This window comes from Cebus imitator, unplaced genomic scaffold, assembly GCF_001604975.1.
Source record: "Cebus imitator isolate Cc_AM_T3 unplaced genomic scaffold, Cebus_imitator-1.0 Scaffold74, whole genome shotgun sequence".
Classification (NCBI taxonomy): domain Eukaryota; kingdom Metazoa; phylum Chordata; class Mammalia; order Primates; family Cebidae; genus Cebus; species Cebus imitator.
Window position 1 is genome coordinate 6,347,951 of NW_016107389.1, and position 23,386 is coordinate 6,371,336.

Genomic DNA, 23,386 nt, shown 5'->3' on the forward strand with positions numbered 1-23,386 from the left:
TTAATTAATTAACTAAGTAATTATTGAGACAATTTCGCTCCTGTTGTCCAGGCTGGAGCGCAATGGCATGATCTCGGCTCACTGCAACCTCCACCTCCTGGGTTCAAGCAATTTTCCTGACTCAGCCTCTCAAGTAGCTGGGACTACAGGCATATGCCACCATGCCTGGCTAGCTTTTTGTATGTAGTAGAGATGGGGTTTCACCATGTTCGTCAGGCTGGTCTTGAACTCCTGACCTCAGGTGGTCCACCTACCTTGGCCTCCCAAAGTGCTGCAATTATAGGTGTGAGCCACTGCGCCCAGCCTAGAAACAGTTATTTTATATACGGCATCTTCATGTGTGTGATCACACACAGGCTAAATTTTAGAACAATATCACAGTGTATGCAAACGCAGTATATGATTATTCTATGCTAGGTATTATAAACATAAGTTTATAAATATCAATTATAAATACAGAAAGAATCAAAGGCCAGGGAAGGAGTTAGAGTGGGGTTTGAGGTAGGGCATGTACGTATGAGTGTGTGTGGTGTTTTATTTTCTTCTTCTTTTTTAAATGAGACAGGGTCTCGCTCTGTCAGAGAGAGAGAGAGTGAGAGAGAGAGAGTGAGAGAGAGAGAGAGAGAGAGAGTGTGTGTGGTTTTCTTTTTCTTCTTTTTTTAAAATGAGACAGGGTCTTGCTCTGTCGCCCAGGCTGGAATGCAGTGGCATGATCGTGATTTACAGCAGCCTTGACCTCCCAGGCTCAGCCATCCTCCCACCTCAGCCTCCTGAGCGTCTGGGACTACAAGCGTGCACCACCATGCCTGGCTAATTTTTGTATATTTCTTTTTCTCTGTGGAGACAGGGTTTTGCCATGTTACTCAGGCTGGTCTAGAACTCTTGGGCTCAAGCAATCGTCCGGACTTGGCCTCCCAAAGTGCCATGAGTCCAGGTGTGAGCTACTGTGCCTGGCCCAATTTCTTTAAAGCCGGCATAGAGGATGATGTTTGTATTGTGGACAAGATCTGACTGGAAAGGGCAGGGAAACTTGAAGCTAATAAACTTTGATTTAAGTACAATATTGTCATGCCAGGTGTACTGATATGTAAGTACTATATACCTCAGAAAGTTTTAACCTGCTCATTTTCCTTGCTGTTGCTTTAGTTTGAAATGTTCCATTCTGAAGAAAGCCTGAGCCCTAGGAAGCAGAAGGTGTACTGATTCTCAGCCCCCACATCTGTGCACGTGTTTTCAGCATTTGCTCAAGACGCTCGGAGAGTGGTGGCCGTTCTGCCCACGGCGCCCATGGGGCACTTACGGGAGTTCTTGGGCAGTCCAGGTCCAATGCTGACCTGCAGCACTTTGTTACTGGGTTTGAGAACAGCCAGGTCCCCAAAGCCTTGGTGGAACTGCACTTGCCGGGAGCCCGCCGCACTCCAGGGACCCCAGTTCTCCTTTTTCAACTTCAGTTCAAGCCTGCAAAAAGCACATTGGAGTTAACAGGTTGAATGAAGCAGTGAGAATGGTGCTCAGAGATCTCACCAGCGAGTTCTGCTGGAAAAGCGTAAACATGAGGCAAGACCAGACAATCTCCACCAGGTTCAGGACCCTGAGGATGTGCACCGCATCTATGGGGTGGCACTGTCACTGCGTGACACTGAGCCCGAAGCAGGAGGATCTGGGGCCCCGTACCATGAGACACCAGGTGGTGAGGGAGGCACCTCACTAATGTGCCAATGCCACTCTGTCAGGTGGTCTCCAGGGCGTCTGCTGAGGCAACAGAGAAGGACAATTTCTAGGTCACACTGCAGTGCTGTCATTGTGCTTCCAGCTGTTGGCCCTGGTTCTGTGCTTGTGTCACGCAGCGACAGCTGGAAGGACTGAGAGATGCCAGGCACAAGCCAGCTTGAAGACTCCTTAGCACAGAACCTGGCTTCATTTAGTCCAGTGCTATTCTTCTCCCATCACATACTAGCAACCAAAATCCAAACAGAAGGCAGGATTTACCCATAATTCCCAAACTCTCCAGCCAGTTCTCAAGCTTCCGTATTGCCTAAATGCCTGCATCATGTGATCTTTATTTTGCTTTTTTAAACTCATATTTTCTCATGTCATAAGAAGGAAAAAGCCTAATTTTAAGTTGTTGCCTATTAAAAGTTTCCCTCATCATCATATTAAGGCTTTGTCTTGGCCTCATTCTTGTAGCTGGGAAGAGATGGAGGACATTCGCATTTTATAGATGAGGAAATTTAAAAAGCAAAGTTAAATAACTTTGTTTCTGTTTTCAGACAGGGTCTTGCTCTGTTGCACAGGATGGAGTGCAGTGGCGTGATCTCGGCTCACTGCAACCTCTGCCTCCTGGGTTCAAGTATCCTTCCATCTGAGACTTCCAAGCGGCTGGGACTACAGGTGTGCGCCACTGTACCCAGTTAATTCTTAAAAAATTTTTGTAGAGATGGGGTCTTATTATTATTGCCCAGACTAGGTAAATAACTCTTACTCAGCAAATAGGAGGTTAGAAAGTCAACAGCATGCCAGTACCTTGTCCATTAGACCACGCTGCCAAAAGAAATGAAAATGAGGCCGGGTGTGGTGGCTGACACCTGTGATCCCAGGACTTTGGGAGGCTGAGGCGGGTGGATTACTTGAGGTTGGGAGTTCAAGACCAGCCTGGCCAACATGGTGAAACCCCGTCTCTACTAAAAATACAAAAAAATTAGCTGGGCATGGTGGCAGGTGCCTGTAATCCCAGCTACTCGGGAGGCTAAGGCAGGAGAATTACTTGAACCTGAGAGGCAGAAGTGGCAGTGAGCTGAGATCGCGCCACTGCACTCCAGCCTGGGCAACAGAACAATCTTAAAAAAAAAAAGAAGAAGAGGAAGAAGAAGAAAAGAAAAAGAAAGGAAGGTAAGCCACTACACAATATGTTGGCCACCCACAGTCCTCAAGCCCCTAGAGGCCCTACCAATAGGTTTTATTATGCATTGCTTTGGGGAATTCAAGCCCCCACATCTGTCACTTTCATCTGCTTCCAGGCTGATTCTACTCCTGCTGCTCTACTAAATAAACCGCCTCCCCCCTTTTTTGGTGATGCATAAAAATCTGCCTATCTCTGCCTCATGTAGATGTTTTTTGTCTAAATGATAAAATATACTAGTCTATGAAGTCATTATTTCACAGAAATGCAAAAGTAACCTTTTCAAAGTCTGTGACTACCATCCAGTCTGTCTTCTGCAGGTTCTAAGATTCCACTGGGGCCAGCCAGACCCTACTCTCTTCCTCATAGGCCTCCCCCAGCCCCATCCTGAATGCCAGAGATGTGATCAAGGCCCCTTTTTAGTTATACGCAGAAGTCTCGGCCCCAGATCTGGACTTACGTATTGCTGAATTTCAGAGGTAGTTGCTTCTGGGTTTTTTCCTCGTAACGCTTTGCTAAGAGGCTTAAGAATTCAGTTTTGAAGACAGATTCAAGCAAACTGTCATATTCTTGTTCATGGAGAATAAAAATGTCATCCTGCATAGTACTGTAAAGAGATAGGACAAACACACTTGGTGAAAGCTGTGCTTCTGTTTACTCTATTGCTTTTTTCCTTCCATTTTAAAAATCCTTCAAGACAGTGCTAAGTTTCTACAGTCTTTCTTTCTATAATTAATAATCTTTAAAACAAAAACCAACAATGAATTACATAATGAGATTGCTGGAACCTGCTTTCAAAGGAAGTTTATAGCCCGACAAAAGCATAATCAAAGTATTTCTTCTGCATGATTTTTAAAATCAGGATCTTAAGGACCATTTAGTCCGTAATTTAAAAAAAAATCCATTTTGAAATCCAACTTATGTTTTTAAGATCATAAAAATCCAGAAAGTTATGAATATAATGTGGCTGAAAAGGAGTAACTCTACATTTAAGTTCCAACTTAGTATAATTTATGATATAGTTGTAGTTACTGTAATAAATTTGAAGTTGAAGAATTATAAGCTCTGTTATCAAGAGGGAAGTCAACGTCCTGGATTTCAAGGTACTTATTAAGAACCTTCTGGCAAACAGTGCTCTGCAGACACTGTAAGCCAGGTGCTATTAGAACGTACAGACACATCCAAGTTCAGAGATGTAAAGGCCAGATGGACAAACAGCTAACAAGCAAAAATCATCACATTCAAGCTAATGAATTTTGTCGGACAAGGGAAGAACACACCTTTGTGGGAACTGCATGTTTGGACAGGGTGCGATTGTGGAGGAATTTATGCCTGGAGGGGAGCAGGTGTTAAGAACTATAGGGGGATGGCAGAGAGATGCTAGGTACACCCAGCTCCACGGAAATGCTTGGTGGTCAGGGGAGGTTGACGAGACACAGTTCCATCTTCAGGCCTGGCTGGGCTTGGTGGAAAGTGACAACATGTATGTAATTGAGAATTTGTATTCTCTAGCTGTTAGACTGATCACTCAGATGAATGGGCCCACCACCCCAAAGGCTATAATGTAAATTCAGTATCTCCAAGTACCACTGCCAAATACCAAAGACAAACCTTTGAAGAATGACATTTCATTAGGGATTGCAAGCATCTTCGCAGACACTGGACACAAATTAGGCAAACCTGCTTCAATGAATCGACCATGGTAACATTGTAGTCTCTCCAAGTGCCACACACGGTTCTTTCAATACCCAGAGCCCTGCAGCACTGCTCAGGAGCTCCGCTCTGCTCTCAGAGCTCCTGGTATCACCACACCAGTGGGATTACTGGGGCTGTGACAAAAGTCAGATGATGAGGCAAGGGGACCACATGGAGGACTGAGCTGTAGACAGTCTTCAAGACCCAGGATCCTCCTTCCATGTAAAATCTGACCCATTTAAAAGGAAACTCCTGTGGTACCCCTGTTCAGCCCCATTCATAGGTCAAGGTAGGAGGCGGGCCCTTCTTGGGATCACAGGGCTCCCGTGGGCAGAGAATCTTGGTGGACTAGCCCAGGCTTGTCAGGAACCTTCTCTCTGGGCTGAAAGAGGGAGCAAGTGACCTGGAGCTGATGGAGCCAGTAGCTGTAGCCATAGCCTCTACCTTGGTCTGATGCTGAAACTTATTCACCAATGTGCTAACATTAAGAAGTGTGGCCTTAAGGAGGTGATTAAGTTATAAGGAAGAGGTCCTCATGAATTGGATTAGTGACCTTATAGAAGAGTCGTGAGCAGTGGTTTGATCTTTCTGTCCTTCTCCCATGTACACCATATGTGACAAAGAGAGTGGGCCCTCACCAGACACCAGATCTGCCTGCACCTTGATCTTGGAATTCCCGCTCGCTAGAATTGTAAAAATGGAATTCTTACGGTTTACAAATTACCCACTTTCAGTCCTCCTACAGGAAAGGATCTTGGTAATCCACAGGAGAAAAAGAGGTTGAAGGAAGGACCACAGCATAAGTAGATGGAAAGGCAGAGAACGGCAGCATGCACAAACCACGGTGGGGCTGTGGGGGTGAATGGAGTTCACTGGAAGCCAGAGGCCAGCGTCCGGGAGAGGAGCTTGGCCCTTCCACGGCCAGCTTACTGAAGAGCAGCCAAAGAGTTTCTCTTGGATGTGAAGTCAGAATACTTTACAGTGTTTTTTGGACAAATAATGGCCACTTGGGTGGAGCACCCGATCATTATCATTACCTCAGATGTTTGTTTTCAGACCCCCCACATCACAGCCATGCTTCTTGCCCACTCCTGTGATAGATGGGATCAAGGATAAACCCTGACAACCAGTGGTTTAAACAACACACAGTTTTCATCTCCTTCACTCCACAGCACATGCAAAGGCAATTCAGGGCCAACATGCCAGTTCTACAGTCCTGGGGACAGACACCTCCTCCTTCCTTTAAAGGCACAGCTAGCAATCCAAAACTCCAAAAAGCATTTCTGAAAAGCTGCTCAAAAGAGCTCTTCCATGTCATTTTGAATTAATAAAGTCTAAGCCTCCTAGCACCCTAGCCCAGGTGTAAGAACACGGCTGAATTAGGTAGAGTGCATGCAACAGACCAGAGTAAAACAAGAAGCTCCACTTTTCGGCCTTTGGGGTGAGGAATGAAACTCCTTCCTGTTTTGGTTGCTTGCTCAAAGCTCTCTTTGGCATGTCTGGCCATGCCTGGTTGCCTGGCTGAACTTTGGCAGGATGGCGATTATTCAACGGGGCTAAATGAGCTCAACCCAAGTCACCTTGAGTGGTTTAATGTGCTTAGATTTGTTAGCACTTTCATTACCATTAACAAAAAAAACACAAGCAGGCCCGAACTTCAAGGTCAATTATCAGCATGAATCTGGAAATGAGAAGAGATGTGTTTGGACACTTTGACTTTATCCATCAAATCCAAAATCCCCTCCCTTCCGTGATCCAGGCAGGGTTTCAGCTCATTCTACTCTCCCTCAGCCCATGCTCCTGGACCTGAAAACAAAGCTTTTGTTTATTGATTCTAAAAAGTCAGACTTATCTTTGGACGTCACCCCTGACTTATTCCTACGTTCAGGCTGCAATTCCTTACAGATGTTTGATGCCGTACCCTGTGTTGACAGATCTCTTCCTAGTCTCTGGTTTGGAACTAGAGACTAGGAAGAGATCTTGTTTTTTCTTCCTCCGTCTTTGTGGCTTACTGTTGTATTGCTGACAACACTAGAAAATCTTGTTTTACTCTTAACCGGTATATCTTCTTCACAGAAATTTTAGTTGCAAAACACCAAGGAAAGTCCTAAAGGAGTTTAAAAAAAAAAAAAAAAAGCTGAAAAGGCAATTTCCAAGGATAGCCCTGCCTATATTTAAGCTTTTATAAGTCTTTCCTGATTACGAAATAGATGCTGCTTTTAGTAAACTGGAAGATACGGAGGCGAATCAAGGAGAAAATAAATCTTGCCCAGAATTCTACCACTCAGAGAAACCAGTGGCACCAGTTTCAGAAGCTTCTTCTCTGAGAAAGCCAGGACGCAGGTGCAGGCTTCAGCACTGATGTGTCCAACTCAAAGAAGCTTCCCCTGACCCGCAGGTGCAAAGACCCTCTCTCCTCTTCTCTGTCTTAGGAGTATCCTTTCAATCACACTGGGAACACTTGTAGTAAGGCACATGTTTACTCAACTGTCTGTTCCGTCTTCCAGAATGAGAGGAGCTTCCTGAGGCAGTGACTGTGCCCCATCCACCTTTGAACACCAGGGCTCAGCACCAGGTAGGTGCTGACAACTTCCAGGTTCCTGATGCTTACAAGCCATAGCAAGACAAGATGTCAGTAATGCCCAGGTCAGCGGAACAGGCAGTGAGTGAAGTGGGCTGTTTTGACTGCCTGAAAGTTTCGGGGATTTAAGCAAGGACACATTCTGGGCAAGAATGTTGTGGCCAGAGAGCTGGAGCCTCTGTCCAAAGCACTCTCTTAACGGCTTGTTTTTCCATTTGGAGATAAGTACTGGAAAATCTATTGACCCAGATAGGCAGCCACACAACTTGTGGTCTCATCCTTCTGGTGGTCAGCTACCAGATGAGAAGAAACATGAGAAGCCTCATCAGAGAGCCCCAAGTAAGAGCTTCCATTGCACAGAACTCAATACCTACAATAGCAAAGCCAAGAACGTGGGCCATTACACCTGTGGTCACCCTTCCTGCAACTGAGTTTTTCAAATAAGAAGGGGACCGGGTCAGGACTTGAACAAGCAGCAGCTCTGGGAGGATTCTTCAAAAACCCACGCCTGGCCTTCTGCCAGCAGCCACCAGAAGCCTCAGAAATCCTGTCTCAACTCTGTATTGGTGTGTTACCTCCTGACATTCTTCCCAAGTCTCCAATGAAGGCAGAAATGTAGGCATCAGTGTTTCACTTTAATGTATGCTTACTTGAGACAGACAGAGGCTCGCTCTGTTGCCTAGGCTGGAGTGCAGTGGTGTGATCTCGGCTCACTGCAACCTCCGCCCCTGTCTTAAGAGATCCTCCTGCCTCAGCCTCCTAAGTAGCTGGAATTGGAGGTGCGCACCACTGTGCCCAGCTAATTTTTTTGTATTTTTAGTAGAGAGGGGGTTTCCCCATGTTAGCCAAGCTGGTCTTGAACTCATGACCTCAAGTGATCTGCCTCCCTTGGCTTCCCAAAGTGCTGGCATTACAGGTGTGAGCCACCACATCCAGCCTAATTTTTACTTAAATAAGGATTTTTCCTGATCAAATTATCCTGGAGTCTCTTTGACAAACTCTAGTCTAAGTATCTCTCTGACCTATTGGCCCTATTACTACCTGTTGTGATCCTATTTTTTCTTGTAAATGAAAACTTCAAAAAAAAATTTTAACCATAATTCAGCAAGACATATATCAGTACGCTTAGAAAAGATAAAAACTTCTAAAAATTTAATGTCTACTGGAGAATTAGAAAAATATTTTGTTATGGAAAATTCTAAATTGTAAAAAAGCAGGATAGTAGTGCTGGGTGTGGTGGTTCATGCCTATAATCCTAGCACTTTGGGAGGCTGAGGCAGGCGGATCCCATGAGCCCAGGAGTTGGAGACCAGCCTGGGTAATATGGCAAAACCCTGTCTTTACAAAAAATACAAAATGTAGCAGGGAGTGGTGGAGCATGCCTGTAGCTACTTGGAAGGCTGAAACGGGAAGATCACTTGAACCTGCAAGTCAAGGCTGCAGTGAGCCGAGATTGCGCCACTGCACTCTGGCCAGGGTGGCAAAGTGAGACCTGACTCAAAAAAAAAAAAAAAAAAAAAATAGTAGTGTAGCATGAACCACCACATGTCAGCAGATTTCAGTCATCAGTCCATGGATAATCACAGTGATCTACAGTCTCACTCTCCTTGCTTCCACTTTAAAGTAACTTCCAGGTTATTTTAAACCAAAGTAAAAAATAGGCTATTTTTTTATTTGAGACAGGGTTTTACACTGTTGCCCAGGCTGGAGTGCAGTGGTGTGATCATAACTCACTGCAGCCTTGACCTCTTGGGCTCAAGCAATCCTCCCACCTCAGCTCCCTGAGTAGCCAGGATCACGGGCACACACCACCACTCCTGGCTAATTTTTACATTTTTTGTAGAGACGGAGTCTTACTATGTCGTCCAGGCAGGTCCCAAACATCCTGGGATCAAGTGATCCTCCTGCCTTGGTCTCCCGAAGTGCTGGGATTACAGGCATGGGCTACTGTGCTGAGCCTTTATTTTATCCTCAAATGTCTCAGTATATATCATTATATGATAAACTCTGTATATAAAATTAATCACAAAACCATTATCTCACCTACAGAAGTAAACAATAAATTCTTCACACCAAATATTTAGTCATGCTCACATTTCCCTTCTTGTCTCATAATTGTTACTAAATGGACGGTTTGAATAGGGAGCTGAGGCCCACTGTGCATTGCCATTAGTTATGAGTTAGAGATGGGTTAAGACCAAGCTTATGGGATACTTGATAAATCGTTAACTAGGAGGCCATATGGTGCTGTCATTCCAGCCAATAGTCAACTGGTCAATCTCAGAAACTTTTAGGCTAAGTACCTCATTTACTACATCTTAAAAACACATACAGATGTTGCGGCTTTCTTCCCGAAGTACGAGACAACTGTTAAAATCTTTCTCTGTGCCAGTACTGAAGTATTTTGAGAACACACATACACGTTCAGTAGTCTGGTCCCAGAATTAATTTCCACTCTGGGTTCGACTCTGCAAACATATCACCCTCTGGTTGCTTTCCTAACTTGGTCCTGATTACTGGCCTAACTCAAGTATAAAGAAATGAGGGAACACTATTATTCATGTTGGCAAGTGTGAGGTTCAGTGACTGCAATACACAGACATCACAAGTTCAAATGACTCACACTTATTTTTCCCTTAGACTCAGAGAAACTTTTAGGCTAAGTACCTCATTTTATATCCTTTAAAAAGGAAAAGCCGCAAGAAAGCAACCATCCAGGTGATGAATACCAAAGAGGAAGAAGAAAAAGAAGCTAGTGTTACCAGGAGACATTATATCTCCAGAGGCTGTGAAAGAAAACAAAAAACAAACAAAAAACAATAAAAGGAAGAAATCTGAGTGTGAACAGTTCCCTAAGCCCCTGTTCGAACCCCCTCAAGGAATTATCAGTGAGACAGTAAGCGGCAAAGTGCTTGATACAAGTGTAACTCAAGGCTGGGTGCGGGGGCTGATGCTGTCATCACAGCACTTGGGGAGGCTGAACCAGGTGGATTGCTTGAGGTCAGGAGTTCGACACCAGTCTGGCCAACATGGCAAAACCCTGTCTCTACTAAAAATATAAAAATTAGGCAGGTATGGTGGCACACACTTGTAATACCAGCTACTTAGGAGTCTGAGGCAGGAGAATCACTTGAACCCGGGAGGCGGCGGTTGCAGTGAGCCGAGACTGCACCACTGCACTCCAGCCTGGGCAACAGAGCAAGACTGTCTCAAAAAACAAAACAAAAATCCCACACAAATGTAGCTCAATTAGGATGACTTATGGTCCCAGTCATGAGCACTCCACTAGGGGTCTGAGGAACTGAAACAGACCTGGGCAATAACAGAAAGAGCGATAGTCACTCTCAGCACGGCGACTACACATGCCCTAGGGCTGTGAATTCCTGACTTTCACCTACAGTGCCTGCCAAGCACGTTTTGGCCAACCTGGCTTAGTCCAGCCATGGCAGTTCCCCATGCAGTGACAAAGAAGGATCTTCCTGTTGGGTTCCCAGGGCAGCCTCAGGACCTGGCTAGCCAGGAAGAGTGTGGCCAGCAGGCACTTCCCCGCTCAGGTTGGGACCCAGCCAGTGGGCTCAATGTTCAGGAAGACCATCCGAAAACCAGTCAATACCTAGAGCTTTTTTAAAAACAAAAACAAATCCAATGGGGGCCGGGTGCGGTGGCTCATGCCTGTAATCCCAGCACTTTGGGAGGCCGAGGCAGGTGGATCACTAGGTCAGAAGTTCAAGACCAGCCTGGCCAAGATGGTGAAACCCTGTTTCTCAAAAAAATTAAAAAACAAACCAATGGGCTGGGTGCAGTGGCTCACGCCAGTAATCCCAGCACTCTGGGAGACCAAGGCGGGAGGATCACCTGAGGTCAGGAGCTTGAAACCAGCCTGGTTAACATGGTGAAACCCCATTTCTACTGAACATACAAAAAATTAGCCTGGCATGGTGGCGCATGTCTGTAATCCCAGCTCCTACGGAGGCTGAGGCAGGAGAATGGCTTGAACCCAGCAGGTACAGGTTGCAGCGAGCAGAGATCACACCATTGCACTCCAGCTTGGGCAACAAGAGTGAAACTCCATGTCAAAATAACCAAAACCAAACCAAACCAAACCCAAAAAACCAGTGGCCTTGAGACCTGCCTGAGGGTGGGGTTGCAAAGGGGACACTGTGGACTCACGTGATTAGCAACTTTACCACATCCTGAGTTGGCATGTTTTAAACACTTAACTTCACTGCACCGCCTGGCCCTTTATCCAGGGAAATTAGGAACAGATAGAATCAGAAACCACAGAGACACAGGCAAGAATGGACTCAGCTGGAAATCTGCTTTGGATTATCAGACTGGAGCTAGGATTTCCAGCTTGGTAGGTCAGATGCCTGAGTGCATAAAACCCCTGCTTTCCCCTGAGCACAGCAGTTTTGTCTTCCGTGTGGAGTAGGAGCTTGAGAGGTGTCCCAGTTCCATGTTCACGTGAGAGCTCAGCATCTCTGCTTTAATGCAAAGGCCCAAAGCTTTTCCTGACTAAAGAGTGTTAGCCTCAGAGGCCCAGGGACACAATTCTTGGAGGAAGCTACGGGGCTCAAGGAGGTCTTTCTTCCATTCTTAGTGTTCACGGATTGTGAGGACTTCCTCTATCAGTGGAACCTAGTCTAGAAATTCTTAGCATGGGAGGACTTTGGGAGGATTCCTAGTCTAGGAGTTCTGAGCATAGGAGGGGACTTTGGGAGGACTCCTAGTCTAGGAGTTCTGAGCATGGGAGGACTTTGGGAGGACTCCTAGTCTAGGAGTTCTGGGCATGAGAGGACTTCTTAGCATCGGACTAGACTAGGTCCTAGGCTAGGTTCCACTGACAGAGGAAATACTCTGACAACTGACAGAGGAGCCCCTCTGCCAAAAGGAAGCCAGGGTGCTGCCTGAAGAGCAAGGGCCCTGCCTGAGGCCTTGCAGAAGGAAACACCACTCCCCACTGCCTGAGAACTTGGAGTGAAGACAGCATCTCATGACTCCAGAGCTATAGAGAATGGAGACCAACTTGCACTCTCTAAGGAAGTTTCAAAGAAACTTCCCTTCTAGGACCCTCCGCGTGGGGAAATAGGCGAGGCTTCCAAACTGGGTGAGGTGGGCTGGGGGAGAGGGCTCTAAACTATTGGCTCCATTATAACGAGAAATCATCCTCTGAGGTGTTCCATATACCAAGTTCATTTCTAACATGTTACGGTTACAACAGATCTGGGTCTCCCTTGATTAGAGGAGCTGTCCACAGGCAACTTTTTCTTGGTACCTTCTTCCTGTCATATCAACATTCCCTGAGACTAGGAAGTCTTCCCTTTGGAAAAAAGGGAAATTCCATTCTCTTCGTCATGATTTTGACAGCAGCAGAGCCCAGCCCGGCCTTCCTCCTGGTTGTCTGGAATAGCAGACGGTGACGCTGAGGCGAGATGGGCATGCCTGCCTCTATACCTGCACCGCTCACCTGAGGGACACAGACAAGATCCGTTCCATCTCGATTTTCCGCTTCAGGACTTCTTTCACCAGGCCCTTGTCTGGGCCCTGTTTGACTTTTTCTCGTCCGATTAAGTACAAGCACTTTGGGGTAAGAAGCAGGTCTCGCTTTACACCCTGTAAGGAGAGGAGCTTTAAGAATGTGGACAGGCCAGGCATGGTGGTTCACACCTGTAATCCCAGCACTTTGGGAGGCCAAGGCAGGTGGATCACCTGAGGTCAGGAGTTCGAGATCAGCCTGACCAACATGGTGAAATCCCATCTCTACTGAAAATGCAAAAATTAGCTGGGCATGGTGATGGGCACCTGTAATCCTAGCTATTTGGGAGGCTGAAGCAGGAGAATCACTTGAACCTGGGAGGTGGAGGTTGCGGTGAGCCAAGGTCATGCCGCTGGGCAACAGACTAAGACTCCATCTCAAAAAAAAAAAAAAAAAAAAAAAAAAAAAAAAAAGGAACAAAAAAAAAAAAAAAACAAAAAAAGGTGGACAGACATGGTGGTCAATGTGATGACAACCATTCACGTCTGGACTGCCGTTACCAGGACAGTGGGAAGCTGCTTTGGACAGTCAATCTTCACTACCATTGTGATAGCCGTTCCATTCATCACCTGACCAGGCGCCATGACAGTGAAAAAGGGCATTGTTTCTGATTATTAGGATAACATATATAAAAATGCTGACATCTGACTCTTTTTGACTTAAAAATTGGCAAACTCATATGGAGTCACCTGATGTATCAGGACAGCAGAGCAGGTATAAAGGGAAAGTCAACACCTGTGGTGAGCTTATCCATCATGTGCTAAAGCATGTTTCTCAACAGGGGGCAGGGTCTGCATATATTTTTTTGGGACTCCATAGATATTCCGTTTTTTTTTTTTTGAGATAGATTCTCGCCCTGTTGCCCAGGCTGGAGTGCAGTGATGTGATCTCAGCTCACTGCAACCTTCACCTCCTGGGTTCAAGCAATTCTACTGCCTCAGCCTCCCAAGTAGCTGGGATTATAAGGATGTGCCACCATGCCCAGCTAATTTTGTATTTTTAGTATAGACGGGGTTTCTCCATGTTGGTCGGACCGGTCTCAAACTCTTGACCTCGTGATCTGCCCACCTCGGCCTCACAAAGTGCTGGGATTACAGGCGTGAGCCACCGCACCCAGCCTGGGAGTCTATAAAATTTTCTTTTTAAGATACTGCTATATTTTCATTTGGATAAATGAAGATAAATCTCCTTGGGAATATGTGGGTAACCACTTTATAACACATGCTGCTGTGAGAGCTAGGCACCCACGTGTGCATCTAGAGCTGTCATCACAGCAGCTGGCACCATGCACAGGTTGCAAGGAATGGTTTGGTTTCAGCAAAACAGCACGCTCCCATTGTTTACTTCACTCAGTTTTTCTCCTCATCTCCCGGCCCCCGCCAGAAACCAGAAAGCTCTTAATGGGTCCATGAGCTTCTAAAGTTTCAGATTTCTCTATTAGGGCCAAGACTTCGTTAAAAGTTATCTAAGGGAGGAGGTGAAAAATCAATCATTCCTCCTGTGGTTAGAAAAGCCTTACTTATCAGTCATTCCGGGAAAATGGGTGAGGATACTCTGCAATATTACTTGATATTCTGAATCTTTTGATTCAATTTCACTCCTGTCAATTTCTTCCAAAAATATTAGGAGACAAATACACAAAGATGTGTGAAAAGATGCTCACTGAAGTTATGATAGTAACAAAGAGAAAGAAACTCACTAAAAATTGGTTCATGAGAAATTGGTTAAAAATAGTAAAACAACTGTCAAATGGAATACTATGCAGCCATGTAAAATAATTTACACTGCTAAATGTACTACTATGGAAAATTCTCCCTGGCATTATTTAAAAAACAAACAAACAAAATGCCTCGGGACATAAAACAGCATGCAACATATATCTCATTTTTGGAAAACTAAATGGGAGTTTTTGTAAAACTAAATGCAAATGTACGTTTTCATAAAAACGTTGTGAAAGTTACGGATAAGCACAGAATGTTAACAGTGACTGTTTCTGGGCATAGGTGCCTGTTTTTCTTTTGGTTTATCTGTATTTTTTCCTAAATTTTTCTACAATGAACATGTTCTGCTTTGGTAACAACAAAAGCAAAATAGCAAGTTATTAAAAAAAAAAAAAAAAAAGAATCTGGTGATCTCAGGGCGGGCAGTCAGCACGTACCTTGAACCTCCTGTCGTACTTGGTGACTGTGTCTGCAAAATCAATCTTCTCCCTCTTGCCCACGAACTGCTGGAGTTCTGGGTGCTCCTCCATCCCAATATAATCCCCGATAAAGTTCCTGTTAATACTGTTTCTCCTTCTCTCCTTCTTGTTCAGTAAGAGGTCTGAGGCTACAATTCCCAAGAGCGTAAAGATGGAAGAAGGACATGTCAGTAAGAAAAAGGAGAAAAATAGTGTGGAAATATACAAAGAAACTCTAAATGATACCAGAATTTTAGAGTGACATTATACGCAAAATAAAATGGAACTTAGAACTTAAGTTCAAACTTACGCTTCAGATTTGTTAAAATGAATGAGACAAAATTGCTAAAATACCTTCTTCTCTCATTTGAACGTATTTCTTGCGGGCTATGAATTTCCTCCATGATTTCTGTATCACTCGAGCGTATCCATCATACTTTCTCTCTCTCATCTCTTCTAAAAGAAATAGCTGTGAATGGAGAGAAGACAAATGTGAGCCAAGCCTGAAACCCCAACACCTGAACAACACTTTTCTTGTTATTCCAGGGACACTCAGTTTAGACAATGACACGCACGGGAAGCAGCTTCTCTGACTCAAGAACAAGCACGTGTAATGCTTAGTGTGGCATGTTGTTTATTCTCAATATAGAATGACCTATACCTTTTTTCTTTTAATGGCAAACAACGGGAAAGAGCAGAATCCCAGTGTATTCAGTTGGACCTTGCCCTGCCTTGCTACAGTCTCTGTGAGAATCAAATGAGTGATTCAACACCTGTCCACTTATTCCCCACCTTGATCCAAAGAGGATACTATTAGGAAGCCAGACCAAGCGAGTGGGTGGAGGCGGCTGCTGCTGTTTGGTGCAGCAATTCAGCATGCAGCCGTTAAACAGAATTTTCCAGTTTCTGCAAGAGCAGGGCTTGTGCTGCTGTGGAAGGAGGGCTGCCCTACTTTCAGTTCCAAGAAAGTACAGACTTCCTGTCTCAGGACTCACTAAGGAGTAGCGGAGCAGAGGATAATAACCACAATGATTGGTGCTGGACTTGAAGTGCGCTAGTTAGGACTTGGATTTGCTGAGAAGGGCTGGGGCTGTTCAGGGGCCACATCAGCCTCTGGCAGGTCATGAGAGTCCGGCCATTTGAACAATGAATGCTGATGGCTGCACCGCAACCAGGCTTTGGAATAATGAAGGTGACAGCAAAAAGCTGTCGTGAGCCGAGTACCCACTGTGGGGCAGAAGTCACCCTGGGTGATTTCCATGCAGTTTCATTCAACACCTCCACAGCTGCGTGAGCCGCGTACTCTATCATCTCCATTTTACAGATGAGAACATTGGAACTAAGACTGGGTGGGCTAGAAAGTACACCTAGGTCTTTCAGGCTCTGCCAGGCTCCTCCTCATTTTGACATGCAAATCTCTGTCTGTAAATCCGCATTTGATCAACTTGTAAAATGGTAGGAAACTCATCTACCTTGAGAGTGGCTTACATGACTCTCTAGGAAAAAAATAAAATCAACCAATAAAAAACCAAAGTAAAGATGATGAATAGTCATTGCAAAAATGTTCCAGAAGTAAACAAGCCGAAGTGCTGTGAAGGCAGCTGGGTTTGATTTGCTGTCTCTGTTTCTGTGGGTGTATGCTTGGGAGCCAGACCTGTGCTCCCCTGCCCCTCAGCTTCTCTCATTCTCACAGTTCCACCTCTGCAGAAACAACATCCCAAACTCCAAACACCAGGGGAGGGGCCGCATCATTCCCCAGGCCTCAGTGCCATATATAACAGGCATAAGGACAGATTTCTAACCCCCAGATAGAATACATGGATTAGCAACTGGACAGAACGTTTAAAATCTGAGCCCTGCAGTTGCCTGTTGTAAGAATATCTATTGATGTTTCTTATCTGGTGTGTTGGGTTTCTGAGTAAGTCTTGTTTCCTTCTTCTTTCCCAGAACTATTTTGGGAGTATCACAGAGAACACACTTGTGACTCAGAGAAAGGAAGAAGAGGCAAACAATTCCCAACTTCCTAGAGACTATCTCCAAGATTCATTGGGTTTCAGATTTCTTTCGAAAATCCCAGGGGGTTAGAAATTAGGGAGGTTCAAGAAAAAACCTTGATAACATAGATGAGGAGAGAGTAAAAAGCATACCAAACAACAACAACAACAAAAAACCACAAAACAACCTTGACATAGAAAAGCCAAAAAACACGGATACATGTAACACAAAACAAAAACAAACCCTGTGGTGTCTGATGTGGGTTCTTAAAGCAAACGGATAATTTTGTATATTCGGCACATTTACTATTAAGGTAAAACCACACGGTAGTTTTTCTTTTCTGTCTTTCTTCTTTTTTAAGAGAAAGGGTCTTTCTTGATCTGTTGCCCAGGCTGGACTGCAGTGGTACAATCACAGCTCACTGTAACCTTCAACTCCTGGGCTCAAGCAATCCTCCCACCTCAGCCTCCACACCCAGCTAATTTTTTTTGTAGAGATGGGGTCTTGCTGAGTTGCCCAGTCTTGAACTCCTGGCCTTAAGTCATCATCCTCGCATCTCAGCCTCCAAAGTGTTGAGATTACAGGCATGAGCCACTGTGCCCAGCCAGATTTTAAAAACCAACTTTTATGAAAGTATTTGCATGTCAGGGCTAGATGTGGATGGATGTGTTTGGGGCAGGGGAGAGTGCAGAGGTAAGGGTGTGCATGTGTGAGTGCATGTGTCAAAGATGGGGGAAGGAGAGTCAAGTAACGGTAACAACACAACTGAGTGTAAGGCAAGGAAAAGGACAGCCAAAAATAAATCTCGATTTTGAAATATAAACCCCTCCAACGCCACTGAATCAGAAAAAAAAGTTTTCCAAATATTGAGGCTGTTTTAATTATGTACGAAAATCTCGCAAGTTGAAAAGTAAAAGTGGGTATGAGACAAGTTCTGCATCGTGCCGATAAATCACCCCATCCCATTTTAGAAAGAACAGGAACTGTTCTGTGGGTTGCTTAATGGCGAATGACACAACATTTTCACTTTATATTTGGAAATGAAATTCTTGTGATGCTACAAATAACTCAAAGTGGAAAAATGCTACCACAAATGTTTCAGAAATAGGTTCCATCCCTGTGTGTCGCTTATTTATTTAATAATCTTGATGTTTCACAAAGCCATTCAGTTATGGCCACTGTCATTCCTGAACCTTGGGCTGATCCTCTGAGGCAGGGAGAACAGTGGCTGTTCTCCTTAGAGAAGAAAACTAACTGCAGGACTGGGCTCTGCCCGGAGTCAAATGCTTCCCTTTTTACTGTGAGTTCCCGTGTGATTTCCCCTTGGTCTGATGACTGACTTCTGCCAAGTTCATCACTGACTCTTGAAATGGGATCTTGTGATGGTTACGGGAACCTCGAGAAATGAGGCTGCTGAGCCTTGGGGCCGACAGTGTCTCCGGCTTAAAAAGGAGTAAAGGTCTTTATTCCACAGCCCTGGAACGAACTGGGCAGAAGAGCTGGACAGAACTTCCTGTGGACATTCATGGGGTGCACTGACCACACCCTCATCAGGAAAGAAAGAAGTGTCTTAGAGACACTGTAGAGGTCGGATCAGTTTGTGACCTGTAAATGTGTATGATGAATGCCTTACTGTTAAGCATTGTGTGCTATAAACCAGAGATTTCTCCTCCACCTGTTTCTCCCTCACAGTCCTTTCTAGGCCCCCCAGCGGCCTTCTAGGAACAATCCTGGGAATCCCCACGTGGCACTCTGCTGCACCTTCCGGGAGGAACCCTGAGCCTGTGTGTAACGGACTTGGTGTCAACTAACCTTGGGTGGGACACAGAAGTCCCTCTTTAGCTTAGACACTCTTAGAGACTAAGTAACTACTGAGCATTTTCTTTTCTACTTTTAATACAGACGAGGTCTCACCATGTTGGTCAGCTTGGTCTTGAACTCCCAACCTCAGGTGGTCTGCCTGCCTTGGCCTCCCAAAGTGCTGGAATTATAGGTGTGAGCCACGACGCCTGGCTCTATTGAGCATTTTCTATGTGATGCTTTGGGGCATATAAAGACACATGGAACAAAGAGTCCCTGCCCTGAAGGAGTGTTGCAGCTAGAGAGGAGCGAGACAGTGAGTGAGGAAGCAGCCACTCTCCGATGTCCCTTTTCCTACCTGCTCACTGCTCTGCAGGAAATGAATGGGGCAGTGATGGGCTATGGAGAGCAGGTGTCTAGCGAAGGACCCACGTAGACTGGGGAGGAAGGGAAGGCTTCTTTGAGGAGACAACATTGGTGGCATGAAGCAAAGAATGAGAAAAAGAAGCCAGTTGAGGCGTGGGGCAGGGCTGGTGGGGCCCTGCGGGAGGGAAGAGAGTAGAGAGGCAGCCAAGCACTCACAGACTCGGGGGCTTTGATGAACACTTTACTCCTCCCCAGCTGGAACTGGTCGCTGTCCATGTTGACTGACTGCAGCAGATGCAGGACGCCTTGCTTCTCGTCTCCTTGCCAAGAGGGCCAGGTGGCTTTGGTCAGAATGGCATACCTGTGGGCACAATGGGGAGAAGAGGATCAGACTCGGGCGGGACTGCGCCTCCTTTTTACACAAGCAAGGCAGCAAGAGCTCTGCTCCGAAGGTGCCCAGTGCTGCAGTTACTGATCATTCATCTACCAGCTGTTGAAAGGGGTGGACCATGATGACTGCAAAAATCCTGAGTCTGGGATGCCTGCTCTGGAGCTGCCTCCCACTCCTTCCCTCTTCCAGCAATCCCATGTTAACACCCTGGTGAAAAGCTGTGCACTGTTTCTACCACTGTCTAAAAATAGCATCGTGGAAGGTCACCAGGAATGCTCTTCAGGCAAAATCAAACGGTCTTGTCTCAATAATAAATCTCCCCTGATTTCTTCAGGGCATTTAACAATTAAAGCAAAGAGTTTTATAAAGCTCCTGCTAAGCAGCTATTATGACAACTGTGTATCAACTTTCACCTTTGAAATTCTGTGCATCTGGGTGACGAGGCCCTTGGGATCTGGTCCTTGGCTGTTCTCCAACCTCGCCTCCTCACTCTCACTGTGGCTTGCTGCATTTCTTTGAGAATGGCCTATTCTTCATGCCCACCATGTCCTTTCCTTCCTCGGAGCCTCTGCCCCTGCTCTTCCCTCTGTTGGGGTGCTGCTCCCCAAACTCATCACTTGCTGCCTCCCACTTGGGTGTCTCACCTTCAGTAACACTCCCAGGCAGCCCTTCTTGGACCAAAAATCAAAAACTGCTCCCTTGTTAGTTTCTCTCATAGCAAGTAACATTTTTCCTTCAGAGCATGTACTCTCATTTGTAGTTATATTCCTATTGGTGTTTATTTGGTTAATATATGCCTCCTGCATGGAGGTGAGTGCTCCAGGAGACTGCATGCCACATCTGTGGTTCGCTCATGTATATCCAGAGCCTTAAACCATGCCTGGCACACAACAATCATAACGAACATTCCTGGCTAACGTGGAGGAATGCTCTCTCTGCATCTGGTGCTGTGATTGCAGCTTTTGATGTAGGATCTCCTCTTATTTCTATAGCAACCTGACTAGTTTGGTTTTTTATTTTGCAGAGTAGGAGACACAGTCAAATTATGACTTGCCCAAAGCTACTTAGCTAGTAAGTGTCAGAGGTGGGTTTGAATCCCTGTCTGTCTCTTTCATTACGGCACTGCAAAAAAGCCATGGACTGGTTCATCTTTAGGTATTTCTTTTAAAGATGATCCAGTCTAATATACATGCCTATGTTAGAACCATGACTATTATGTCAGAGGCTGATATAATGAAGCAGAGACAAGCACATCATAGGATGCCAAATACGGACGGAATAATCGTGGGAATGTGTGGGTGTGAAGTTGGAGGGCGTGTCCCATGTGCACGAACATCTAGGGCCCAAGAAACAGGCCCCCAGGCCTTGAGTGAAGCCAGGGCCCTCCTCTGTCTCCAGAAACTACTATTAGGATTAGACTGATTTACGACAGCAGAGGGAGAAGGGAACATTCAGTGGTCCTCCTTGAGGATCCAAAAGTCCCACAAAGCCGGCAGGTTGGGACTAAGGTGATTTTAGGAGCCTTCTCTGCTCCTCTCAAATGCCTGCATCTTGCCTGACAATATCATAAACTTCCTGGAGAGGAAAATCCTCCTATTCCCTAATTAGAGATCAAAAGCTTAAAAATGAAAATGCCTAGCGGAACTCACACATTAGCAAGAATAAGTTTTGTATACGGTATAATGGTGTTAATTAAAACAAATTAAGCCACAAATAAATGACTAATAGCATAACCTTTCTAGATGTGATTGGGAGAGTTAGTGAAAAACGAGGAAGGTGCTGGGAATCTCACTGGGTGAGGCAGAAAGTTCATAGAGGGTAGGAGTGAGAAGGAAAAGACTAGACTTCCAAGGTGACAAGCTTCTAAGAGTACAATTTTGCCTGGCTTGATCTAACCTACAATTATAAACTAAAGTATTTTTATCATGGAACTGGAAATAAGTCTTTATAGCAATTCACATTTTTTCCTACAAAATTAATGCTGTGTTTCTCTCTCTCTCTCTCTTTTTTTTTTTCACTGTAATGAACCTTGCAGAGACTTTCTCTCCCTTATCCTGACAACACCTCCAGTAATGAGGGTCTTGGCAATACGTGGGAATTGCCTGGGGCTTCCTTTGCTTTCATGAAGCCTGATACATCCTCGGCCCATCCTCTGGTATCCCACTGGAGACCAGGGCATAAACCTAGCACAATGTTCTCCTACCAAGTGCACCCAGTCCAATGTCTTTCCCTAGGATACACTCGTGTGAGCAGGTTGCACAGGGCAATGGTGCCCCTGCCTAATTGATGCCTGTGATAATTTTGGACAGATGGTGATAATAGCTAACATTTATTTCTTCACAGATTTTAAGACTCAAATATGCTAATAGGTCTTCTCAAGGCCTTTGTGCTGGCTGCTCTTTCTGCCTGGAATTCTCTTCCCTGCTCTTGTTATCTCTTGGACCATTAATGCTTCCTTCTCAGAGGAAATGCAGCTCAGGCTCCAGGGACTCCCAGCTGTTGGCACTTGAGATTAAGGATGTTTCTGACCTCTGAGGACACAATCCTGGCAGCCAGGAGGAAGCGCTCTACCGCTTTGTGCTTTCCTGGGCTTCCCATTCTTCCTTTTCTCTTGCCATTGACGTAGAAAGCCTTTGCTGACAAGGTATTCCTTTATCATCCCCACATTCTGAGAGGCTAGGTCAAGGTGAGAGGAAGCATGCTTGTGAGGAAGTATAAATCATGCTACAAGATAAACTTTGCAAATCTGTTATGTTTCTACGACATTCTTCTTCCTAAGCATCAGAATCCATGTTTGGGCTTATTTCTGACAACCACAGAAACACACATTGCCTAGCTCAGAGAGGTGTTTTCTGGAGAACTTAAAGATATTTTCCAAGATGTAACATGGCTGCTATTTCTAACAGTTTTTTTGACACTTTCTAAAGGTATAAAAATTGTAGTGGGAAGATAGTGTACGAGGGTTCTTCCTATTACTGCTTCAAATAGCACAGGACTTACAAGAGCATGGGGCCCACCTGTGAGGGTATTAAGGCATCTTTTGATTTTTGCTCTCCAATATTCAGTCAAGAGCAATAGTTTTGATAAATATAAAGGATTTTCCAGAAAGGAAATGAACACACACTGAACACATAGAATATTTCCTAGGACAACACTATGCTCTGAGTAGTCTCTGAGCCATGGCTCTGTTTAGGCCTGTGATCTTCCTTTCTTGAGAGGGTGAATAACACAGGCATATGTGGATAGTTGTGCTGGGTATTAATATATCCTTTCCCTTCAGGCTTTTACTTTCTGTTTCTCATTTGGCAGCCTTTCTGTGGACACCTAGAAAGAAACTTTATGAACAAAGACTTTCCTCTCACCTTTGGAGAAAATAAAGTTATGAGATGGTTCAAGTACCTGCAGAGCATCCACTGTGTATGTGTATCACATTTTCTTTTATTTTTTTTTGTTCTGAAACAGGGTCTTGCTCCATCACCCAGGCTGTAGTATAGTGGTACAATCTTGGCTCACTGCAGCCTCTGCCTTCCGGGTTCAAGCAATCCTCCCACCTCAGCCTCCCGAGTAACTGGGATTACAGGCATGGGCCACCATACCAGGCTAATTTTTGTATTTTTAGTAAAGATAGGATTTCAACATTTTGGCCAGGCTGATCTCGAACTCCTGATCTCAAGTGATCCACCTGCCTTGGCCTCCAAAAGGGCTGGGATTACAGGTGTGTGCCACTGCACCCAGCCTGTATCACATTTTCTTTATCCATTTGTCTGTTGATAGATGCAGGTTGCTTCCAAATTTTGGCAATTGTGAATTGTGTTGCCATAAACATGGGAGTGAAGATATCTACTTGATATCCTGATTTCCTTTCTTTTGGATCTATACCTAGGAGTGGGATTGCTGGATCATATGGTAGCTCTATATCTAGTTTTTTGAGGAATGTCCAAACT

At 45.1% G+C, this 23,386-nt stretch overlaps 1 protein-coding gene across 1 annotated transcript in view; it reads right to left on the reverse strand.

The window, feature by feature from the left end:
- The window catches only part of MYO1E (myosin IE), a 230,912-nt gene that overhangs the window by 18,608 nt on the left and 188,918 nt on the right, over window positions 1-23,386 (reverse strand). Inside the window, exons 19-25 of the mRNA XM_037739750.1 lie at window positions 22,014-22,118; window positions 19,268-19,425; window positions 15,245-15,359; window positions 14,870-15,039; window positions 12,643-12,788; window positions 3,360-3,506; window positions 1,301-1,458 (exon numbers count right to left, since the gene is read on the reverse strand). Coding sequence (XP_037595678.1) covers window positions 1,301-1,458; window positions 3,360-3,506; window positions 12,643-12,788; window positions 14,870-15,039; window positions 15,245-15,359; window positions 19,268-19,425; window positions 22,014-22,118 — 999 coding nt within the window. The remainder of the gene's footprint in view (window positions 1-1,300; window positions 1,459-3,359; window positions 3,507-12,642; window positions 12,789-14,869; window positions 15,040-15,244; window positions 15,360-19,267; window positions 19,426-22,013; window positions 22,119-23,386) is intronic.